The sequence below is a fragment of the Branchiostoma floridae genome, chromosome 1, assembly GCF_000003815.2.
Source record: "Branchiostoma floridae strain S238N-H82 chromosome 1, Bfl_VNyyK, whole genome shotgun sequence".
Taxonomy (NCBI): domain Eukaryota; kingdom Metazoa; phylum Chordata; class Leptocardii; order Amphioxiformes; family Branchiostomatidae; genus Branchiostoma; species Branchiostoma floridae.
This window is the reverse complement of record NC_049979.1, coordinates 31,332,099-31,350,416: the sequence shown is the minus strand read 5'-3', so window position 1 is coordinate 31,350,416 and position 18,318 is coordinate 31,332,099. Positions and strand designations below refer to the sequence as shown.

Here is an 18,318-nt window from a genome sequence, read left to right as displayed (position 1 = left end):
GAAGGAGAGTGACATACCTCACCCATTTTGTGAAGGTTAACCAAGTTTGTGTTGTACTCAGGCTGTGCATTGTGAATGACATGATGACCATATCTGCTGCTACCCCTGCACAAGAGAAGGTACGTTTTTATTAAACAGTTTAGCAGGTATTTCACTTTGCTACCGCCTGTTTGCAAATACTTGCAAAAGACAGTTGCTACCAGTGGCCCACAGGGATCAGTTGGTTGCCTGAAAAGTAAAATAAAAAAAAGATGTGTGGGACTGCGTGGCGCAATCGGCAGCACGTTTGACTAAGGCCCAGAAGGTCCTGAGTTCAAACGCTGCCGTGTCACCGATCTTGTGCCCTTGGGAAAGGCATTTTACACGACTTCCCTATATAGGCTACAAAAGTCTTCAGCAAAATTGAAGTTGGTAGCCTCAAAACGAAAAAGAAAATACAATGCACCCATTTACAGCAGGTTTGCAAAACATAGCAAGTAGGCTCAATCTAGGACTGAACTAGTTGTCAACATGTGCGATAATTCTAAACCTCCTTTTGACCAATGTGTATCATTCTATATTGCTTTTTTTAATTCAGTCACACAATTTTGATAAAGTTATCTTGTATCTTGTTTGGTGCTGGAGCTGAGGATGTGAGATTCTTGGGCCAGCTATTTTGTTTGTAGAGCTCACGTTTTTTTACCCATGTGTTACACGTCAGTATGACTGCAAGGAAAATCGGTGAAAAAAGTAAGCCTGGTATCCAGTTGTATTATAGTTACCGACTCGGAGTCTCTTCTGTCCTCACCAAGAAAGAGACTCATGAGCTATAATATGACTGGATACCAGGCTAGAAAAAGTCGCCAAGTTGCTGCCATTATTTGTTGCCAAAAGACCCGGCCCAGTGATATACAGTACCCGTTTCAATTTTCCCAATACATGTGTCGGAAAAGGCTCCAAAATAGTTGTGTTGGGAATGTAGCATAATTTTTCAAAGATAGCACTTTCTCTGTAACGTTAGTTCACCTATATCCGTTGCTTTTTGACACAGGGTATTTGGGAATATCACTCCAAAGGACGTTAGTTTTGAATTGCAATATTTTCAGGATATTGCAGTTTAATAAAACCAACTGTCGACTTGATGTGCCTAAATACCCTGTTTTTAAAAAGCAATGGATATAGGTTACCCAACAGATAAAGGTGAACTAGCATTACCTCTTCACCACACCAGATGTTGTGGTTAATTTAACGGTAACCGTTGTATCTGTTGCTGTATTCTGCAGGCAGCGTTCACCTCCCCAGCCCCCACCCCGTCCCCCAGCCCTGTCCCCGGGCCCTCGGGATTGTCGGAGCCCCAGCAGCAGATGATCAAGATGTTTGCCGAACAGTCGGGCATGAATGAGGAGTGGTCACAAAGGTAAGAACCTCCCATGTCTAGCTTTATCCTGTTGTGTATTGTATGCAGGGTTGTAGCCAGCCTGAAATCATTTTCCGTCCCCTTGATTTTGAATCCTATTGAGCGCCCAAGGCGGTATGTTCCTAGGGGATGTCCAGGGGCATGCTTTGCAGAAAATTTTTAAATCTAGACCCTCTGAAATGCTATTTCCTGAATTTTGAGGTTTAAAATTTGCTGGTAGTCTAAGCTGTTCACCAGCATCTGTTTAGGTGGAAAATTTACACATGGGAGACTGTTTTTTTTTAAATATCTTCATTGATAATATACATATTGATTTTTGTCCATCACAGAGGACGGAATGGGCAAAATTTTTTCTCCACCCCAGCTGCAAAATTCCTTCAAAGGACGGAAGGACGGGTGCTGGCTACAACCCTGATTGCACGTTTTCTTCCTTTAGAATTTGAATTGATGTTGATTGGGCCACAGTTTGTATATGATTAACTGATTCAGATGTTGTTTTCGTTTTTGGAATATTTTTGATGCTGCGTGATTATATTTCACTCCGTACTGTAGGTACACATGTACATGTATTGGAGTTTTTCCTGACATATTTTTTCCTTCTGTTAAATCTCCATACAGAACAATTCATCTGTCATTTTAGGGCCAAATGGCCTGGAATTGGGCGCAGTGTATTGTGTGCCAATACCCTCAGCCTTTTTTCCCCTCATTTTTTTCACACTTGCTTTTAACATGATTTTTAGACAAAAAAAGGTATATTTTGGCCTCCTCTGCACTGATATAACAACCAAATGACCTACACTTAGTTATAGCCTTAGACTCCAAGTTGGCGTTGGACAGTCCAGTTTTTGTATGGGCAGGGAGATTGAGTGAAATATTCCTTATTCACTTACAAATGTTGCCTTTCTAGTCCTCATCTTTTCTTCGCAATGCTTTCTCCCCAGCTGTTTAGAGCAGAATGGTTGGGAGTACAACAAGTCTGCCCAAGTCTTCACCGAGCTGAAGGTGAGTCTTCTGTACCATCGACTGCAAATTCATTTTTATTATTTTTATTATTATTCAACGGGCCTTAATCTCACTGAAGGGTAAAAAAGGCATCCTCATTGAGTGTTTTAAGTTTGCAGTGGACACAGGAGAGCATTGAATAGTGATACGGAAAGTGGTCAGCAGTTCAGTTTGAGTTTCTCATGAAAAAGAAAGGCTTACAAAAAATATCATTGACAGAAAATCTATATGTGGAGTATAGATTTTACAATGGAAACCATGATACCACCAGCAGGACTTGAAATACTTTTTTCTACATACCTGCACTGGTGCAGGCAACATCGAAAATTACTTGCACCAGACAAATTTTACCTGCACCACTCTGAATTTAGGAAGGTCGCATCATACTAAAGTTGTTCAGGAAACATTGCTATTTTTTCTTTTATACTTGATAGGTGGCAACAGTCAATGCAGCTAATAACAACCCATGTACACCTACATCATTTGACATTCATGTATAAAACCCAGTACATGGACCAGTGCAGGTTAGGTGCAGGTAGACACCAGAAATACCTGCACAGTTCCAATTTTACCTGCACTAACCTGCATATGCGGGTGGTATTTCGAGCCCTGACCAGGAATATTCGAAAAGGTATGTTATGGTTGATTCATTAATGAATGTCTATCTGTAGTAACCACCGATTGTTACTGACTTGTTTTGTTTCATCTGCAGGCACAAAACAAGATTCCACCAGAGGCATTCCTGAAATAAAAAAACAACAACTTTCAAGGCTTTGTTACACCTAGACATATCTAAGGCAGAGAGTAAGATCATAAATAGTCGGAGTTGAAAATGGCACAAAGTCAGAAGAATGTGTAAACCTATATGTCATTTGGAGTAAATTACTTTAGTGTTACCGGTATGTAGTTTAGTGAAGGGAAGTAGAAACAGTGCTATTTTTTAGTGTTCTGTGTTACATGTATGTATCAAAAGACTTAAGTACTTAATACATTTTGGGGCTCATCAATGGCTAATTTCATGTGTTTTCTTTAGTTTGCTGTGACTTTTTATGCATTTGTACAGTTTTGAAAACAGATCATTCAAGCTTCAGAAGTGTTACATTTTAATGACTGACGTAACTTTTTTTAGTATTGTACAAAACCTCCAAATGTGTGTTGTTAGAGTGTTGACACACGAGTGATGTCTCGTGCTACAAAAATGTGGCCAGTTGCTGTTCAAATTTGTATCTCAAGAAGATAGTATACTTAAAGAGAAAGATGTTTCATATTTTGCAATACATTGTATCCCTACAAAAATTAAGGACCCAAGTTCTGTATATTCTCAGGTATAATCATAGTAGGTATACTACTGTATAGGAAAGATTAAAAATGGTGATTGCTTGAATTTACTTTGATATAATCGTGCACAAATGTACAGATCAACACTTGTTTAAACACTACTCTATTGATACATTTATGAAGGTTAGACATCCAGGTAAACAACATTTATTTGTAATTCTACAAGTGGATGAAATGACTTGAGACAACAGACATCCTTAAATGTGAACTAGGGCTGGGTATCGGTACAGCGTAGCGGTACAAAACCGTTTTTTCTTATTGGACCGGTCCAGAAAACCAGACCTGAAAATATTAGGTGGACCGAATGTTGGACCGATTAGAAAATTAACAGATTATTTTATCAGGCATTCACACGTTTTGGCGCTTGCAGGTGGAAGAAAATTAAAAGAGTGAAGTAGAGTAGAGTTTATAGTAATTTCTATCAAGTTTTACAGCCAATCGTACGGGTGCAGTTGGCGTTGTAGGATTTTAAAATGCCAGTGTGAGTCTAATACTCCACCAAACAGATTTCTTTGTAGTGAAATGGACCATTGGTATGAGTCATACTGCATCAGGTCCAGACCTGGACCTGATCCTTCGGACCTGTACCTGAATTTTCTGTACCGGTACCCACCCCTACTGTGAACCATGTAGGAGAAGATCTACAACTTTTGACAGGGCAGACTTTACGTTGAACTCTCCAGAACATTGCACTGCTTTTTGCAACACAGAGGACAATAACATTTCCTTTGTCGTTGTCCTACCAAAGGAACTACCTAAACATGAGATGACGGACATTTGAGTTAGTTTCCAGTTAGATACACTTGTTCTGCCAGTTCATTCTTAGTGCTAAAGAAGAGTGTTGGATGTCATTTGCAACATCCAGAAGTAAATCAACAAATCCAGTTGTAGAGATCGGTGACTAAGTCTTGAATAAGCATTACTCTATTGCTTTCCACAACAATTGAATGGACTTATCCTGCGTATTATTTTATATGTGTATAAACAATTGAGTGAATTGTTATAATTTTGTAACCTAACTCATCCTTAATACTGTATGTAATATTTTGAAAGCGGGTTGATATTCTTTTGTAATGATTGTATTCATGTTGTAATTAAATTTAGTGGTATTTTCTTTGAATTGGAAGATTTTTTGCAGCTCTTTCATTTGAAACACATCGTTGAACAAGAACTATTTGTAGTTATTGGTATCCAATTTGTGGTGCTATTAGTTCTATCTAGTAAGGCCAGGTAAGGCCTTTTCTGGTCGCCCAACAACTCTCTATGTATTTGAGAAAGACCACAATCAAAACTGGTCAAAAGAGATTCATCCATTCGTTGGTTACCCCAATATGCGTTTCAGCACTCCTCAAAGTACAAACCTTCAGGGAACTTCACTATTAAAGGGGTATTCCACTTCAGCAGTGTTATTTTCTGATAGATAATATTTTTCAGGAAACACCCGACTTGTGACTAAATTACCTCATCTGTCTTTTCAGCAATAATCCGTTTCTACATCCAAGTACCCCCATATGGATGCCTTTCAGTCTAATATACTAGTACTCTGCCGTATGATTTTGCTTGCATAGCTGACTTCTCTCACACTTTCTCGCTAACAGTAGTCAGGATAAGCTTTACAAAACAGTTAAGTTAAGACCTACGTCAGGAACAATTTCTCGCTAACAGCTAAGGGTTGCTACGCTAATGAAAGCAGTCGAGTGACTATCAGATATTTAGGAAGGTACACAGACAGTTTGAAGACTACCAACCCTAAGAACATGGAGATTTTAGCGCCATTCACTGAACACACTGCTATGTTAAAAGGCAACTTTAAGTTTATACATACACTGTTAGACGAATAACCATAGAATGACCCACAAATAATAATTGAATGTTTGCCCTGTGCTTAGGTTTCAACTTATGGTAAATTTGACAGAACTTGATTCAAGCATAACTATTTATTCTCTGAGGAATTACAAAATGTATAACAGCCGCTTCTGGAGTGGAATACCCAATTAAACAACATAAGCAGCAAATATGGATGCAAATGTACATATACAGGCAAAAGGGCCAAGTGCACATGAAATTTTTAATGAGATCTTTCACCAAATAAGGTCGGATTGGTCTCTACTGCAAATGCAGGTTTTAGATTACACAATCATGATTTTAGTACCCGCTGATCATGATCTTTCTCACTATGATTGCTATGCAAAGGTGGCTGCTAATACAGGTTTGACTGTACTATCCATTTTTTTATTATTTTTATTTTACTTGATGGAATATATTTGCCTATTTTGCAGCTTTTTCGAATGATTTACAGTACATGACTTGGTATGATCTCAAACTTAATTTTTTGACTGGGAAAATGTTTTTTTTAAACAAAAATTGATTCATGGGCAGATGTCATCCATATAATCAAGTCAGTGTGGTCTAAATGATGATAGAAAATATCTTGTGAGCTCTATAGTAATCCATCTAAACAACACAAGAAAATCATACTAATACCATAAATATGGCACACATCTGTGGGCATAACACCTGTTGTGGTCTGAAAAGTTCAGAAACTGGCTCCCACCTCACCGTGGCGAGGTGAGCGGCAGGCAGACCAGGGCTTCTCACCTTCTTGACCCTGTCCATGCGAGAACTGATAGGTACAAAAAAAAGCCCGATTCCGTTCATGGTGCAGCTGCTAAACAGCACTTAAATGTTATGGACTATTTGGACATTCGAACAGCTACATTACTATTGTGTGCCACTCTATCATGCAATTGTATTCTGTTTATATGCTGAGTTTTAAACTAATTCTGTAATTAGGCTTTTAAATTACGTTTTTTTCAAAAGTGTAAGTGTGATCATGTTATATATGCACAAGCATAATTCAGGTAACTGAGTTTGCCTGCGAGGCCTTGTACATAGTGTACATGTATATGTTTCCTGAATAAACCAATCATATCCATGAAACACATTCACATTTTCAAGTATAAATTGTGGTCTTTATTGTACTATATTTACCTATCAGTGTGGCGAAAACATCTTTAAGATGTTGAAAGTTTCAAAACTTCTCAAGCAGAAAATGCTTTCTTTCCTTGTGGAAATGATATCACATAACCCAAGTGGAGGCCACACAGTACATTGCACAGTAATCAGTAGTTGTGGTGCACTTGTATAACAGTCAAAGATAACTCTTTAGTTGTACAATTTGAGCATTGTCCCAACACAAAGGAAACATAGACTTTCAGTTGATCTCACCAGATGTCTGATTATCATAACTGCACTAGCGTTCTGGAAACTTGATGACATCAGGAATGAATCAAAAGTGGAAGCTACCACCATAACTGTTCAGAGAGGGGTGATGGGCCCCATTACAAAATAGTTGTCCTGCCACCTTTGATTCACTCCTGATGTCATCATACTTCCGGTTTCATGGGAGTCAGGGCAGTGAGTCAGACATCTGATGAAGGTCGGCAAGAAAATGTATTGTGTTTTCTTTTTGTTGAAACGGAGCTTAACGTAATACATAAAAACTATGGATTCTACATGTACCAACACAGAGTAGTTTTCATTCAAAATACTTATCCAAGCTCTGTAGATTTGTCAGAGTCTATTCAAACTATCAAAGGTCTGCCCATAACTACTATGAACAAATACATCAGATATGTCATGGCTTCATGAGTTTAAACCCTTAATACTGCTATCTACATTTTCATCTGGGAAAGACACTTGCACTGGGACAAACTGTGGGCACAATACTTCATGTAAAAGCCAAACAACCAGACTTTTTCTCTTATTGTGATACCAAAAAAAACAGTCTTAAAGTGCTTACACTTTGACACTACCAAATGACACTAAAATACAGTTCCTGACTACAAGCAATCATAAGATTAGTAATTGCATGAACAACAGACACTTCTAATCTGAAGTATGTGCAGCACAAAGCTACATGCGTAATAATTTGCATGATTCTAAGAAGTGGAAGCTTGACAGCTTCTCTTCAAGATTATGTGCGCATGGTCAAACAACTGGTCGATGTTTTGACCTTCAGCTTGAAAAGGTCCCAGTATGCCTCTATTTCGTTCGCTGTGGGTCTGAAAGGTTTGCCGCCCCGTCATCAAACGCACTGTGTCTCAAACGTGGCCATGGTGGACTCTCACTGGCCATGATGAGTGTAGACTGGCCAATTGCACTCCAGCACAGTTAAAGTTCCAGTGACGTTCCAGTGCAGGTACCTCTCGTCGCCCTTGCACTGCGCCGCGAGCTCTCATGCACCATCCTCCTACGCAGGGACATCCAACGGCGAAACCGCCTGTCTGGATGTACTCTGCTTTCTCAACTGTCACCCTTAGATCCTGACTGCCCTGCTTATAAATATTAATGAGCTTGCCCTTATATATGCGAGACCCTTTTTGAAAACTAATAGGCCTATTCTCTGATTGGCTGTCAGCCGGTTGGGGGGGGGGGGGACGTCAACAAGAACTAAGAGTGACTGTTGAAAGAGCAGGTTACATCCAGACAGGCGGTTTCGCCGTTGGATGTCCCTGTGTAAGAGAATGTATAGGTAGATCTCGCATATATAAGGCTAAGCTTATCAATATTTATAGGGCCGTCAGGAACTAAGAGTGACGGTTGAAAGAGCAGGTTACATCCAGACACTGACAGGCGGTCTCGCCGTTGGATGTCCCTACGTAGGAGGATGTCATGCACCTGATGTAGGTAAGCTGCAGGCCTGCATGATGACTCTAACACAGAAGTCGAATCACTACCCTCCCAGACCGAGTCTTCAGGAGTATATTTTGTACATGTCTAGTATGCTCATACTGTTTTGACTACATGTAATCAGGAAATGTTAGTGACAAGCTTTTAAAGTACTGCCCACACCAGGCTAGGGGTTGCTAGCAAAGATGGTCAACAAATGACGCTGCAGGTAGAAAATCGTGCCATTTCCGACAGCAATATATCTGCAATACTCTATATACAAACCTCAGTAGGAAAGCACTTGTCTTAGGCCATGTTACAACAAGGATGCCCATTATCTCATGATTAAGATAGATAGATTGAAGACAAAACAAATGAAAATGTACTAACAGTTCCCTAACTTAGAAAGCCAAACTTTGGGCTTAAATGTGACATTACCATACTCTTTGCTGCCATAGTTCACAAAAGAAGAAAAGCATAACCTAAACAATAATTCCACCTGACCTTCCAATTCACACCTATACAATGTACAAGATCAACTTCATTAGCAAGTAATAATGTAATTTCTTTTAGAATCATATTTGTATTCTGTAATAAACCCAATATAGGCTACTAACTCATCTAGTGTAGTAAACTCTATAGTACAATGTTTTTGATCGCCATAAAGAGTAAGAGTTGTCGAATTTCAGGAGGTACACCCCCCTCCCGGGGTACATGTGGCTACCAGCGTACACCTCCACGTGACAGTCTCTGCGATAGATAGGCACAATCTCGTCCGTCGGCGGCCGGTCGCTACGTGCACCTTTCTCTACATCCTGGCCTTCCTCGCCTGTGAACAAAATTTGGAACTTGAGTTACAAATTCAAAAATTGTGTCAATGCCCTCTGCCATGTGGCTTTGTCGTGCTAGGATGCTGCTTAAAAAAATCCTAGTTAGTACATCGTTGACATGGGATAGAGAAAAAGATCAGTTGATTTTTTTACTTTTCTGTTTACTAAATGTATAAGTTTTGTTGTTGTTTATGTTCTACTTTTATTGTATATGAATTATTTTGGACTGCAGGAAGAATAGTGGTGCTATATAGGTGGTATCATTAATGAGATCGTAAAAAAACAAACAAACATCTGCTCACCTTCGCCCTCCACATCCTCTTCCTCATCATCCTCGTCACTGGACTCGCTCACGTGCACGCTCACCGCGTTACTGGGCGCTATCGTCCACTCAAAGTACACCCCGAACCCAATGTCATAACTGTCCGTGGCAAACTCCCAGAACAGGTAGGCACCGTCCTCGTGGGTGGGGACCCTGACGGTGACCACCTCCCCCCGCCCCACCGTGATGACCGAGTCCTTGTCCTTCCTGATCTGCTCCTTGAACTCCTGGATCTGTGGCCTGGTCCACATGGAGGGGGCCGCGATGCTGGGGTACTCCTCTGTAGGGTGGGGAGACAGTCGTGTTAAACAAAATACTCCTCTGTAAGGTGGGGAGACAGTCGTGTTAAACAAAATACTCCTCTGTAAGGTGGGGAGACAGTCGTGTTAATCAAAATACTCCTCTGTAGGGTGGGGAGACAGTCGTGTTAAACAAAATACTTCTCTGTAAGGTGGGGAGACAGTCGTGTTAATCAAAATACTCCTCTGTAAGGTGGGGAGACAGTCGTGTTAATCAAAATACTCCTCTGTAGGGTGGGGAGACAGTCGTGTTAAACAAAATACTCCTCTGTAAGGTGGGGAGACAGTCGTGTTAAACAAAATACTCCTCTGTAAGGTGGGGAGACAGTCGTGTTAATCAAAATACTCCTCTGTAGGGTGGGGAGACAGTCGTGTTAAACAAAATACTTCTCTGTAAGGTGGGGAGACAGTCGTGTTAATCAAAATACTCCTCTGTAGGGTGGGGAGACAGTCGTGTTAAACAAAATACAGACTGAGAAGATACAACCCAGGGTTGTAGCCACCACACGTCCCTCCGCAGAATTTTGAAGCTGGGGACGTGGGAAAAAAAATTTTGCCCATTCCGTCCTCTGTGACGGACAAATTTTCATATGTAAAGATAAAATAAAACTGTCTCCATTGTGTAATTTTCACAGATGACATTGTTCAGCTTAGTCTACCAGCAAAATTTACACCACAAAATGCAGGAAATAGAGTTTCTGAGGGGCTGGATTTCAGAATTTTGCCCCTGGATCCCCCTATAGAAACGTTGCGCCTTCGGAGCACGATAGGATTCAAAATCAAGGGGACGGAAAATGATTTCAGGCTGGCTACAACCCTGCTACAACCAATGTAAATGGAGAGAAGAGATCCTGGTATGCACCGTCAACAGGGTTTAAAATTCCTGGTTGGTATGGTGTTGCTTGCTCTGTTACCCGCTATGCTGTTACATGTAATGTATGTATGAAACGTTCTATGAGTTTTTGTTCATTTGCTTTAAGACAAGGACTGCACTCAAGTTCATAACAGTTAAACTAATTCTAACACTGCCACATACAGAAGTAAAGGTGGTTCCTGAACCATTCTGAGGCCGTAATGGCAGTGGGCTGTTATCCACTATGCCTACCACACAGTATTAGAACCTGTCCCCTGCCACAAACCAGGTCAGGTGCCCATTTTTACTCCTGGGTGGAGTCAGGAAAGTTGTGTAAAGTGCCTTTCCCAAGGGCACAACATTGGTGGCTTGTCATGGGCTTCAAACCCTGGACAGCTGGGTTCCGGGCCAAACACCCGAACCATTATGCCAACTCCATGCCACACGAGGGTTTGCTTTACTTCATTTCTGAAGGATTGAATTCATCAACAATAAACTGTCATCCTCCTATGCAGGGACATCCAACAGCAAAACTGCCTGTCTGGATGTACCCTGCTCTTTCAATCATCACTCTTAGTTCCTGTGGACGTCCCCCCAAACCAGCTGTCAGCCAATCAGAGAAAAGGCCTCTCAGTTTTCAAAAGGGGTCTTGCATATATAAGGGTAAGCTCCTTGATATTTATAAGCAAGGCGGTTAGGAACTAAGGGTGACGGTTGAAAGAGCAGGGCACATCCAGACAGGCAGTTTTGCTGTTGGATGTCCCCGCGTAGGAGGATGTAAACCGTACGAATCACAACATGCAGCAGGGAGTCACCCTCCCCCATGCACAATCATGCAGGAATCATACTACACAAACCTTCCGGCCCATTTTCTACTATCTTTTCTTCGCCGTCACCTGTAGAGTCGAGCGTCGGCGCCGCGGCTGACCCCTGACCTGCCTCCACGTCCACGTGATTGTTGAGGGGCGGGGCCTGTTGTTGTTGTTGTTGCAGGTGCTGTTGTTGCAGCTGCTGCATCTGCTGTTGGTACACCTGCTGCATGTACTGCTGATAGTGCTCCTCCTGCAGCTGCCGTATCAATAACTGTTGCTGCACAAAACACACAACAAAAGTAGTGAACACCACATATTCTTGACAAGTCTACACTGTGGATTTTGACCAGGTGAAGATACTTGATTCCGAACAGGATTATTTCTCAGGGGAGTGAAAGAGGCCATTTACATTCAGAGCCCACCAACCTTCCCTCAACCAAGATGGTTGGCCAGGTGGTCGTTGTGAAGAGGTTGTTTAATGCTTACGTCAATGAGAAAAAATTTTGGGACCGAGAAAAACCGTCATAATGGCCAGGTGGTCGCTAAGAAGAGGCCGCCGCTTGGGCAGGTTTGACTGTATTTGTAGACTGTACCTGCTCAGGGTTCCCCGGGAACTGTTGTGCTGCATACTGCTGGAACTGTGCTGCTGTCTGCTGGTTCAGTACATTCATGATGGCTAATCTACATGGGGAGGTACCAATAGGACAGGTTAACACACCTACATATCACATAGCACATGAGGCACTCATTACCTCCAGAAAACATCTTCTGTCTGTGTGTTTGTATTTCCTTACATTTGTGGTTAGCATAACTTAAGAACCTCTGGATGGATTGTGATGATATTTGGTATGTGGATAGGGGTTGGAAAGAAGGATCAAGGCAATCCCAAATTCACAACCTTACTTTCACTAACGATGAGACAAGACAAAACAATAAATCTACAAAGGCTCTTAATATTTCATGGAGGTATGGGCTCTCTGAACTCTAAGTCTTGTTGCAATGAGCAAGAAGCCACTGAAGACAACAAAAATATAATATAATGTACCAAGCACCTAATAGCAGAGAAAAAAATTTGCGTTTCCAATCAAAGTGGATCTTAATAAAGTCAGTCACAGTTCTGAAGAATTGGGGGAGGTCAGTAGGGATTTTCTTTAGAAGGCTTAACTACATCATACATGTACACATTATCATGACAACGTTACAAAGCCTTAAACCTGTTAACAGAGAGAGAAATAAAATCTTTTGAATTTCATCACTCAGATTTTGGATCATAACTTGCAAGCACTTGACAAAAAAAGTGAGAGCCTGAGAGGGAAAGTTTTTTTAGGGTAGGTCTGGCAACTGGAAAGACATTTTTTTCTCAGGTCTGCCTACTTCTGTTGTTCTTGTCGTATTCTCTCGTCTTCTTGCATCTTCCGAGCTTCTTCTTCGAGACGCTGGCGTTCTCTCTCCTCCGCCTCGCGCTGTAGTCGTTCTTCTTCCTCTCGCCTGGTGTGGAATTATCAAGAGAGACAGTTACAGTCAAACCTGTATTAGCGGCCACCTTTGCATAGCAGCCACCTGGCCATAGTGGCCACTTTTTGTCGGTCCCTTGGATTCGTAATGATTAAGAAATAGGCTTAGCAGCCACCTGTCCAACGCGGCCACTGCCACACGATTTCCGGTCCCGTTGATACAGAAACACTGCCTATTGCAACCTTACTGCAGCCTTATGTCACCCTGCACTGAGTTTGAAATTGTAGTTTGCGAGGATTTGGAGTTCCTGACAGGGTCATTTTGTAGAGAAAGATAAGTGGGAACTGAAATCATGTGTAGCTTGCTCATGGTCAATTGATCAACATTTTCTCTATAGTGGCCACCTGTCTATAGTGGCCATATTTCTCCAGTCCCTTGAGTGGCCGCTATAGACAGGTTTTAGACTAAAATTTCAGAAAATTGGGTGTCCTTGAACAAAAAATTGTAACAACAATTCCAATGTCCAAATCTGGTATCCAGATTTTTGACAGCAGCACACTCAACACACGTTAAGTGCATCTGAATTATTCTAAAGAAGCCTATGCGATAACAGAAAAACCCCATGTGATAACCAAAGTATCATCTGGACCGGAACACCTGTATCAACAGCTATTATATTTATAGCCCAGTTATCACATATCTAGTCAAATAATGGTAGAAGACTAGAAACACTGGCACCTTTACAGACATCCAGTTAAAAACTATCCACTAGGCAAGGGTGCTATACAGACAGACAGAACAGTCGCCTCCAACAATAAGAAGGCTGTGGTTCAGGGTTCAACTTACTTGAGCCTCTCTTTCTCCTCCAAGTCCCTTCTGTGAGCCTCCACGTAGGGCTGGAATGTTGGACAGAGGTTGTCCAGCAGCAGACAGAACTCACACATGGCCCGGTGCCTCTCCATGTCTCCTAGGGCCTGCCATTCTTTCCTGCACACAACAACACAGACATTTTCTCATTACATTTAGTTGAGCACCGACAGCTTTCTACGCCTTCACAGAGATAAAATCAGGACACCCTGAAAAGCTTTGGGCAATATGGGTCTTACCTGTTCTACCGCTTTCATAACCAATTGCATAGGGTACTCGTATCATCATTTTTTTTAACCTGACATCAGGAAGGTCCACTACATGTGTGGGTTCTTAACCTAAGCAATGTCACATTGTTAAAAGTGGAAATATTCTGAATAAGGCAGTCTGTGTATAATATTGACATCTACTGCACTATTTTAGCACATTTACATCATTATTTCATAAATTGAGCCATTAAAAACAGCACGGGAATGAGTTGCACAAGGATTCCAGATCAAGTCCTTATTTTTTTGGGGGGGGGTACAATAATAAGGAATATCCTCGTGCAACTTGTCTCTGGGCTGTTTTTAACCGCTCAAAGTATCAAATTATGATGTAAATGTGAGAATACAGTGCAGTATGTAAATGTGAGAATACAGTGCAGTAGATGTCAATATCATGCAGATTGCCTTATTCAGAATATTTCCACTTTGACGCTGCAATATTGCTTAGGTTGCCTTTAACACGCTCAAGGTGTGGCTTTTCTCAAACACAGGATCTCCATTCAATGTCCTATCTGTCCCATCAATGTCCCTAACTGAAGCTACGCACTCCTTTTCACCTGAGTTAAGTGAGTTACTTGATATGTCATGCTATTGATCTCATGTCCTTTCCAAGGGCACAAGATAGGTAGTATGACAGGCTTTGAAGCAAGGACCTCTAAATTCTTGACCAAATACCCTGCAATTACGTCACATGACCCTAGATGTAATATATGATTGTATATCCTTCTGAAAGGCCACAATGATTTGGTTATATGGATTACATCCTCTGGACAACCCAAAACTGATACATACATACATCAGTGACCGGAGGTCGGGACCAGGCTAATACATATTTCACCCCATAGGACCCTATCTGACATATGATATAGCTTACTCTAGGTTCTCAAAATCAATACCAGAGTCTTTAGTTAAAGTGTCCGTAAAAGTCAAACTTCTGCAATGTACCCGGACTCTTGGTTTCCATAGAAGACTAATTCCTGTTTTGCTTGGCAACAGTGTCCTGCAAATTTTACCCTTCGGTGAGTCAGTTTCTGCAATAGCTGTGGAAGACTTCCATATATGGTTTTGAATGTAGCATGTTGAGTCTAAGATATGTTCTGTGCTCTGCGAAGTAACTTTGTGTAAGTCCCATCTAATCTGTTCTGGAGTTGAGTCTTATTTTGGAAATGGGCAGAACTGCAATGTGCAAGCCAACATCATCCATATCATCAAGTCAGTGACTGTGTGGCCTAAATTCATTGCATACATACAGGTACTGTACTGAAATATGGCTGATTACCTGCGATCGTTACCAATGACGTCGAAGTAACCAACTGGAGGCATTTTTTCGGCGTCATACGGCCCCACTTGTACCTGCTTGGTGTAGGCCACTAGCTTCAGCTTGTCTCCATACGTCAGGTGGACTGCCTTGCCTTCTTTTTCTGGAAGTCAAGAACCACAAAGAAACTTCAAGCCATGTTTTCAGAGCGTATTTCATTAGGATAATTCTGATAAATCACAACATGTTTGTACTAGGTGGTACATGTACATCTAAATGGCTGCCTGCAGTAAACTTTTTTTTGTGTTGCTTACTGTGTAGTATAGCACTACTGCACACTGAAATTACTGTGCAAGGTTCTAGCTAGTGCATTTTAGCGTAGTGGGCCACTACGCTATAATTTGTGACCACTATGCTAAAATAAGGGCCACTACGCTCATTTTTAACTAATTAGTGGTGCTTAAAAATGCTGTCAATTGCTTGTCTAATCAATGTCTGAACAATGAAAAATTATGATATGCCACTAAAAGCTGACCAAAAAATCCCTCCACACCAATCTCCTGATTGGTTGCTTTGCTACCACGAATTTCCCAGTATGCTAGAGTGAAATCCTGGCTAGAACCCTGCTGTGAACACTTCATTTTCTTTCTACTGGAAAATGAACTTCCTGCAAACTTCAATGCATTGAGATGATTGACAGTAGTTTGCAGGAAAATTAGTATTTCAGACCGCTTATTGGCGACTGTTAGCAAATGTATTTCGCATACAGTTTTCAACAGACAAGGCCAGGTGAAAGGCCCTCCAGTCTTCGAAACAGGTGGCATGTCGAGGGTAATGTCAATACATTACCTCACCATCTCCAATGCATAAAGCAACATCTGTCTTTTTATCTTCAACGAGGCAACTTACATAGCTACTAGGGTGAGGCCTCTTTTGTGCAACCAAACCATGTCTTCCTCATATAATTATGATATACCTGATGATACCTGATGATTGCATATGACAATCATTTTCATCAATTCAGTCAATGCTTCAAACAAATTAAGTCCAACAACCTATAAGTATAAGTATGACAAAATGAAATAAATCTCTTTAATGACCTTTATCAACTACAATCACAGATTGGACCAATAACTGTTATAATAATTTTTGCTTGTAACATTGTTCGGATCTGAAGAACATGAATTTGGGTACCAGGTGAAAATCTATCTCAATAGATACCAAAATCAATTTTCTATGTCTCAATAGATCTAACAAATTCACATAATATCTAACGTTACATAGCCATAGGTGATATTGTGACAATGAGTAAATTTAATTTATAGACTATGTAGTTCGCAAGACCCAGTTAAATTCTAGTAAAATTACTGCAGAAAAAACGTACTACGTTGCTGTCGCTGCAGGGGGTCTTGTCGGTCAGATTACCTTAGTTTCAGATACTTGGAGGTTTTATATTTTTATGCACAACATGGGTGAAGCAGCGGCAACCCTTAAAGTCGTCAACTCAACAGGTGAAGATGACTTCCAGAAGAGAAGAAGCGAAACAAGCTTTCTGAAGGAGCCCCCTCCTACCTTTGAAAAATGTAAGAGCGAGCTTGTACAGTTCCTCTGTCGGGAAACCCCACTTCTCCTCAAATAAACCACCGTCTTCGCCTCCGTTCGCAGTCACCTCTTCCCCCTCGGGAGAACCGTTCTCCTTCTCCGCGAGCGACAGTTCGTCCACGGCCACGTCAAGCCGGCTTACATCGTCTCTCTCTTCCGCCATGTTGGAGCTGACACGTACAGCCCCGACGGTGAACCGAATATCCTCAATCCTGATTTGTTGAATGATATGTAAACTTTCTACCTGTTGTGTTTTAATTGGTTAAGGCTGTAAAGACAACCAACCAATGAGCGGTGTAAACGACGTGCGGGAGCATATAAGGGACTATTCATTTTTGGTCACAAACAGGTGCAGACTCGAGATCATCTTGACATCTTGTAGGCAATGGCAAGGAGGTTAAAAAGGTAGCCTCCTTCACCGGCCTCTCTGGGAAGCTTGGCAATTTTTTTGGGGGGGGGGGGGGGTGGGGGTGGTTAGGGGTGGCGGTAGGTAGGTCGATTCGCGATTTTTAACCGGGAATATGCCGGGAAAGGAATATATGCCGGGAAAGGAATATACACCGGAAAGCTTGTACGGGCTAGGCGAAATCGGACTGGGACTATTAATAAGTTAAAAAGGCTCCACTAATTTGTCTACAATGCAATGGGTGACATCCTCAATGGGCATAAAGCAATTGAGCATGTGAATAAAGGGAAACGTTGGGCCCCTCAGTTTTTTTTACGATCTGAGTGGCCAGGAAGGTCGAATAAATCAGATTTCACACATGCACAGAATCTGATTTTTAAAATAAGATAAGAAAACAATATTAATATCATTTATTTCATACATTTTGTCAATCTGCAGCTTAATGTTGTATCATGATTTAACGTTACCGTGCATTTGCAAACTTTAATTTCTATTTTTTTAAACGGATTGGCTAAAATTGGCTAAGGAGTACAGCTGGCCAAAGGGAGTCATCATCCGGCCTGAGCCACTGGGAGCCAAACACACTTCCAGGGCTCGAAATACTACCTGCATATGCAGGTTAGTGTAGGTAAAATTGGAGCTGTGCAGGTGTTTCTGGTGTCTACCTGCACCTAACCTGCACTGGTCCATGGTCAAGTTTATACATAAATGTCCTTTAATGTAGCTGTATATACAAATGTAGATTGTCATTAGCTGCATTGACTTTTACTACCTATAAAATGTAAAAGAAAAAATAGCAATGGTTCCTGAACTATTTTAGTACGATCTAAAATTCCTAAATTCGGATTGGTGCAGGTAAAATTTGTCTGGTGCAGGTAATTTTCAATGTTACCTGCACTGGTATGCAGAAAAAAGTATTTCGAGCCCTGACTTCTGATCAC

General features: G+C 41.3%; 2 protein-coding genes across 3 annotated transcripts in view; one reads left to right on the top strand and one right to left on the bottom strand.

Moving 5' to 3' along the window:
* The window catches only part of LOC118422917 (nuclear RNA export factor 1-like), a 30,036-nt gene extending 25,178 nt beyond the window's left edge, over positions 1–4,858 (top strand). The window contains exons 26-29 of the mRNA XM_035830822.1: positions 62–119; positions 1,263–1,396; positions 2,338–2,398; positions 3,111–4,858. Coding sequence (XP_035686715.1) covers positions 62–119; positions 1,263–1,396; positions 2,338–2,398; positions 3,111–3,149 — 292 coding nt within the window. The 3' untranslated portion in view covers positions 3,150–4,858. The remainder of the gene's footprint in view (positions 1–61; positions 120–1,262; positions 1,397–2,337; positions 2,399–3,110) is intronic.
* A 1,828-nt stretch (positions 4,859–6,686) lies between these two features.
* Positions 6,687–17,186, bottom strand: LOC118430986 (Golgi resident protein GCP60-like). Of its 2 annotated transcripts, none has more exons than XM_035842033.1 (8): positions 16,942–17,186; positions 15,391–15,532; positions 13,825–13,965; positions 12,898–13,011; positions 12,117–12,204; positions 11,608–11,800; positions 9,540–9,839; positions 6,687–9,236 (listed from the first exon to the last, which is right to left on the bottom strand). In XM_035842033.1, the coding sequence occupies exons 1-8, from the start codon at positions 17,132–17,134 to the stop codon at positions 9,025–9,027; spliced, it is 1,383 nt and encodes a 460-aa protein (XP_035697926.1). In that variant the 5' UTR covers positions 17,135–17,186; the 3' UTR covers positions 6,687–9,024. The 2 variants fall into 2 exon arrangements, with proteins under 2 accessions (XP_035697926.1, XP_035697917.1); XM_035842024.1 differs by having other exon boundaries at positions 11,569–11,800; positions 16,942–17,185.
* Between the last annotated feature and the right edge of the window lie 1,132 nt (positions 17,187–18,318).

Coding starts and splice junctions, on each gene's coding strand:
- LOC118430986 (XM_035842024.1), bottom strand. CDS start 17,134: ATGGCGGAAGAGAGAGACGATGTAAGCCGGCTTGACGTGGCCGTGGAC. Junction 13,966..15,390: donor GTCATTGGTAACGATCGCAG/GTAATCAGCCAT, acceptor TGTTGTGTGCAG/GAAAGAATGGCAGGCCCTAG. Junction 9,237..9,539: donor AGAGGATGTGGAGGGCGAAG/GTGAGCAGATGT, acceptor TTTTGTTCACAG/GCGAGGAAGGCCAGGATGTA.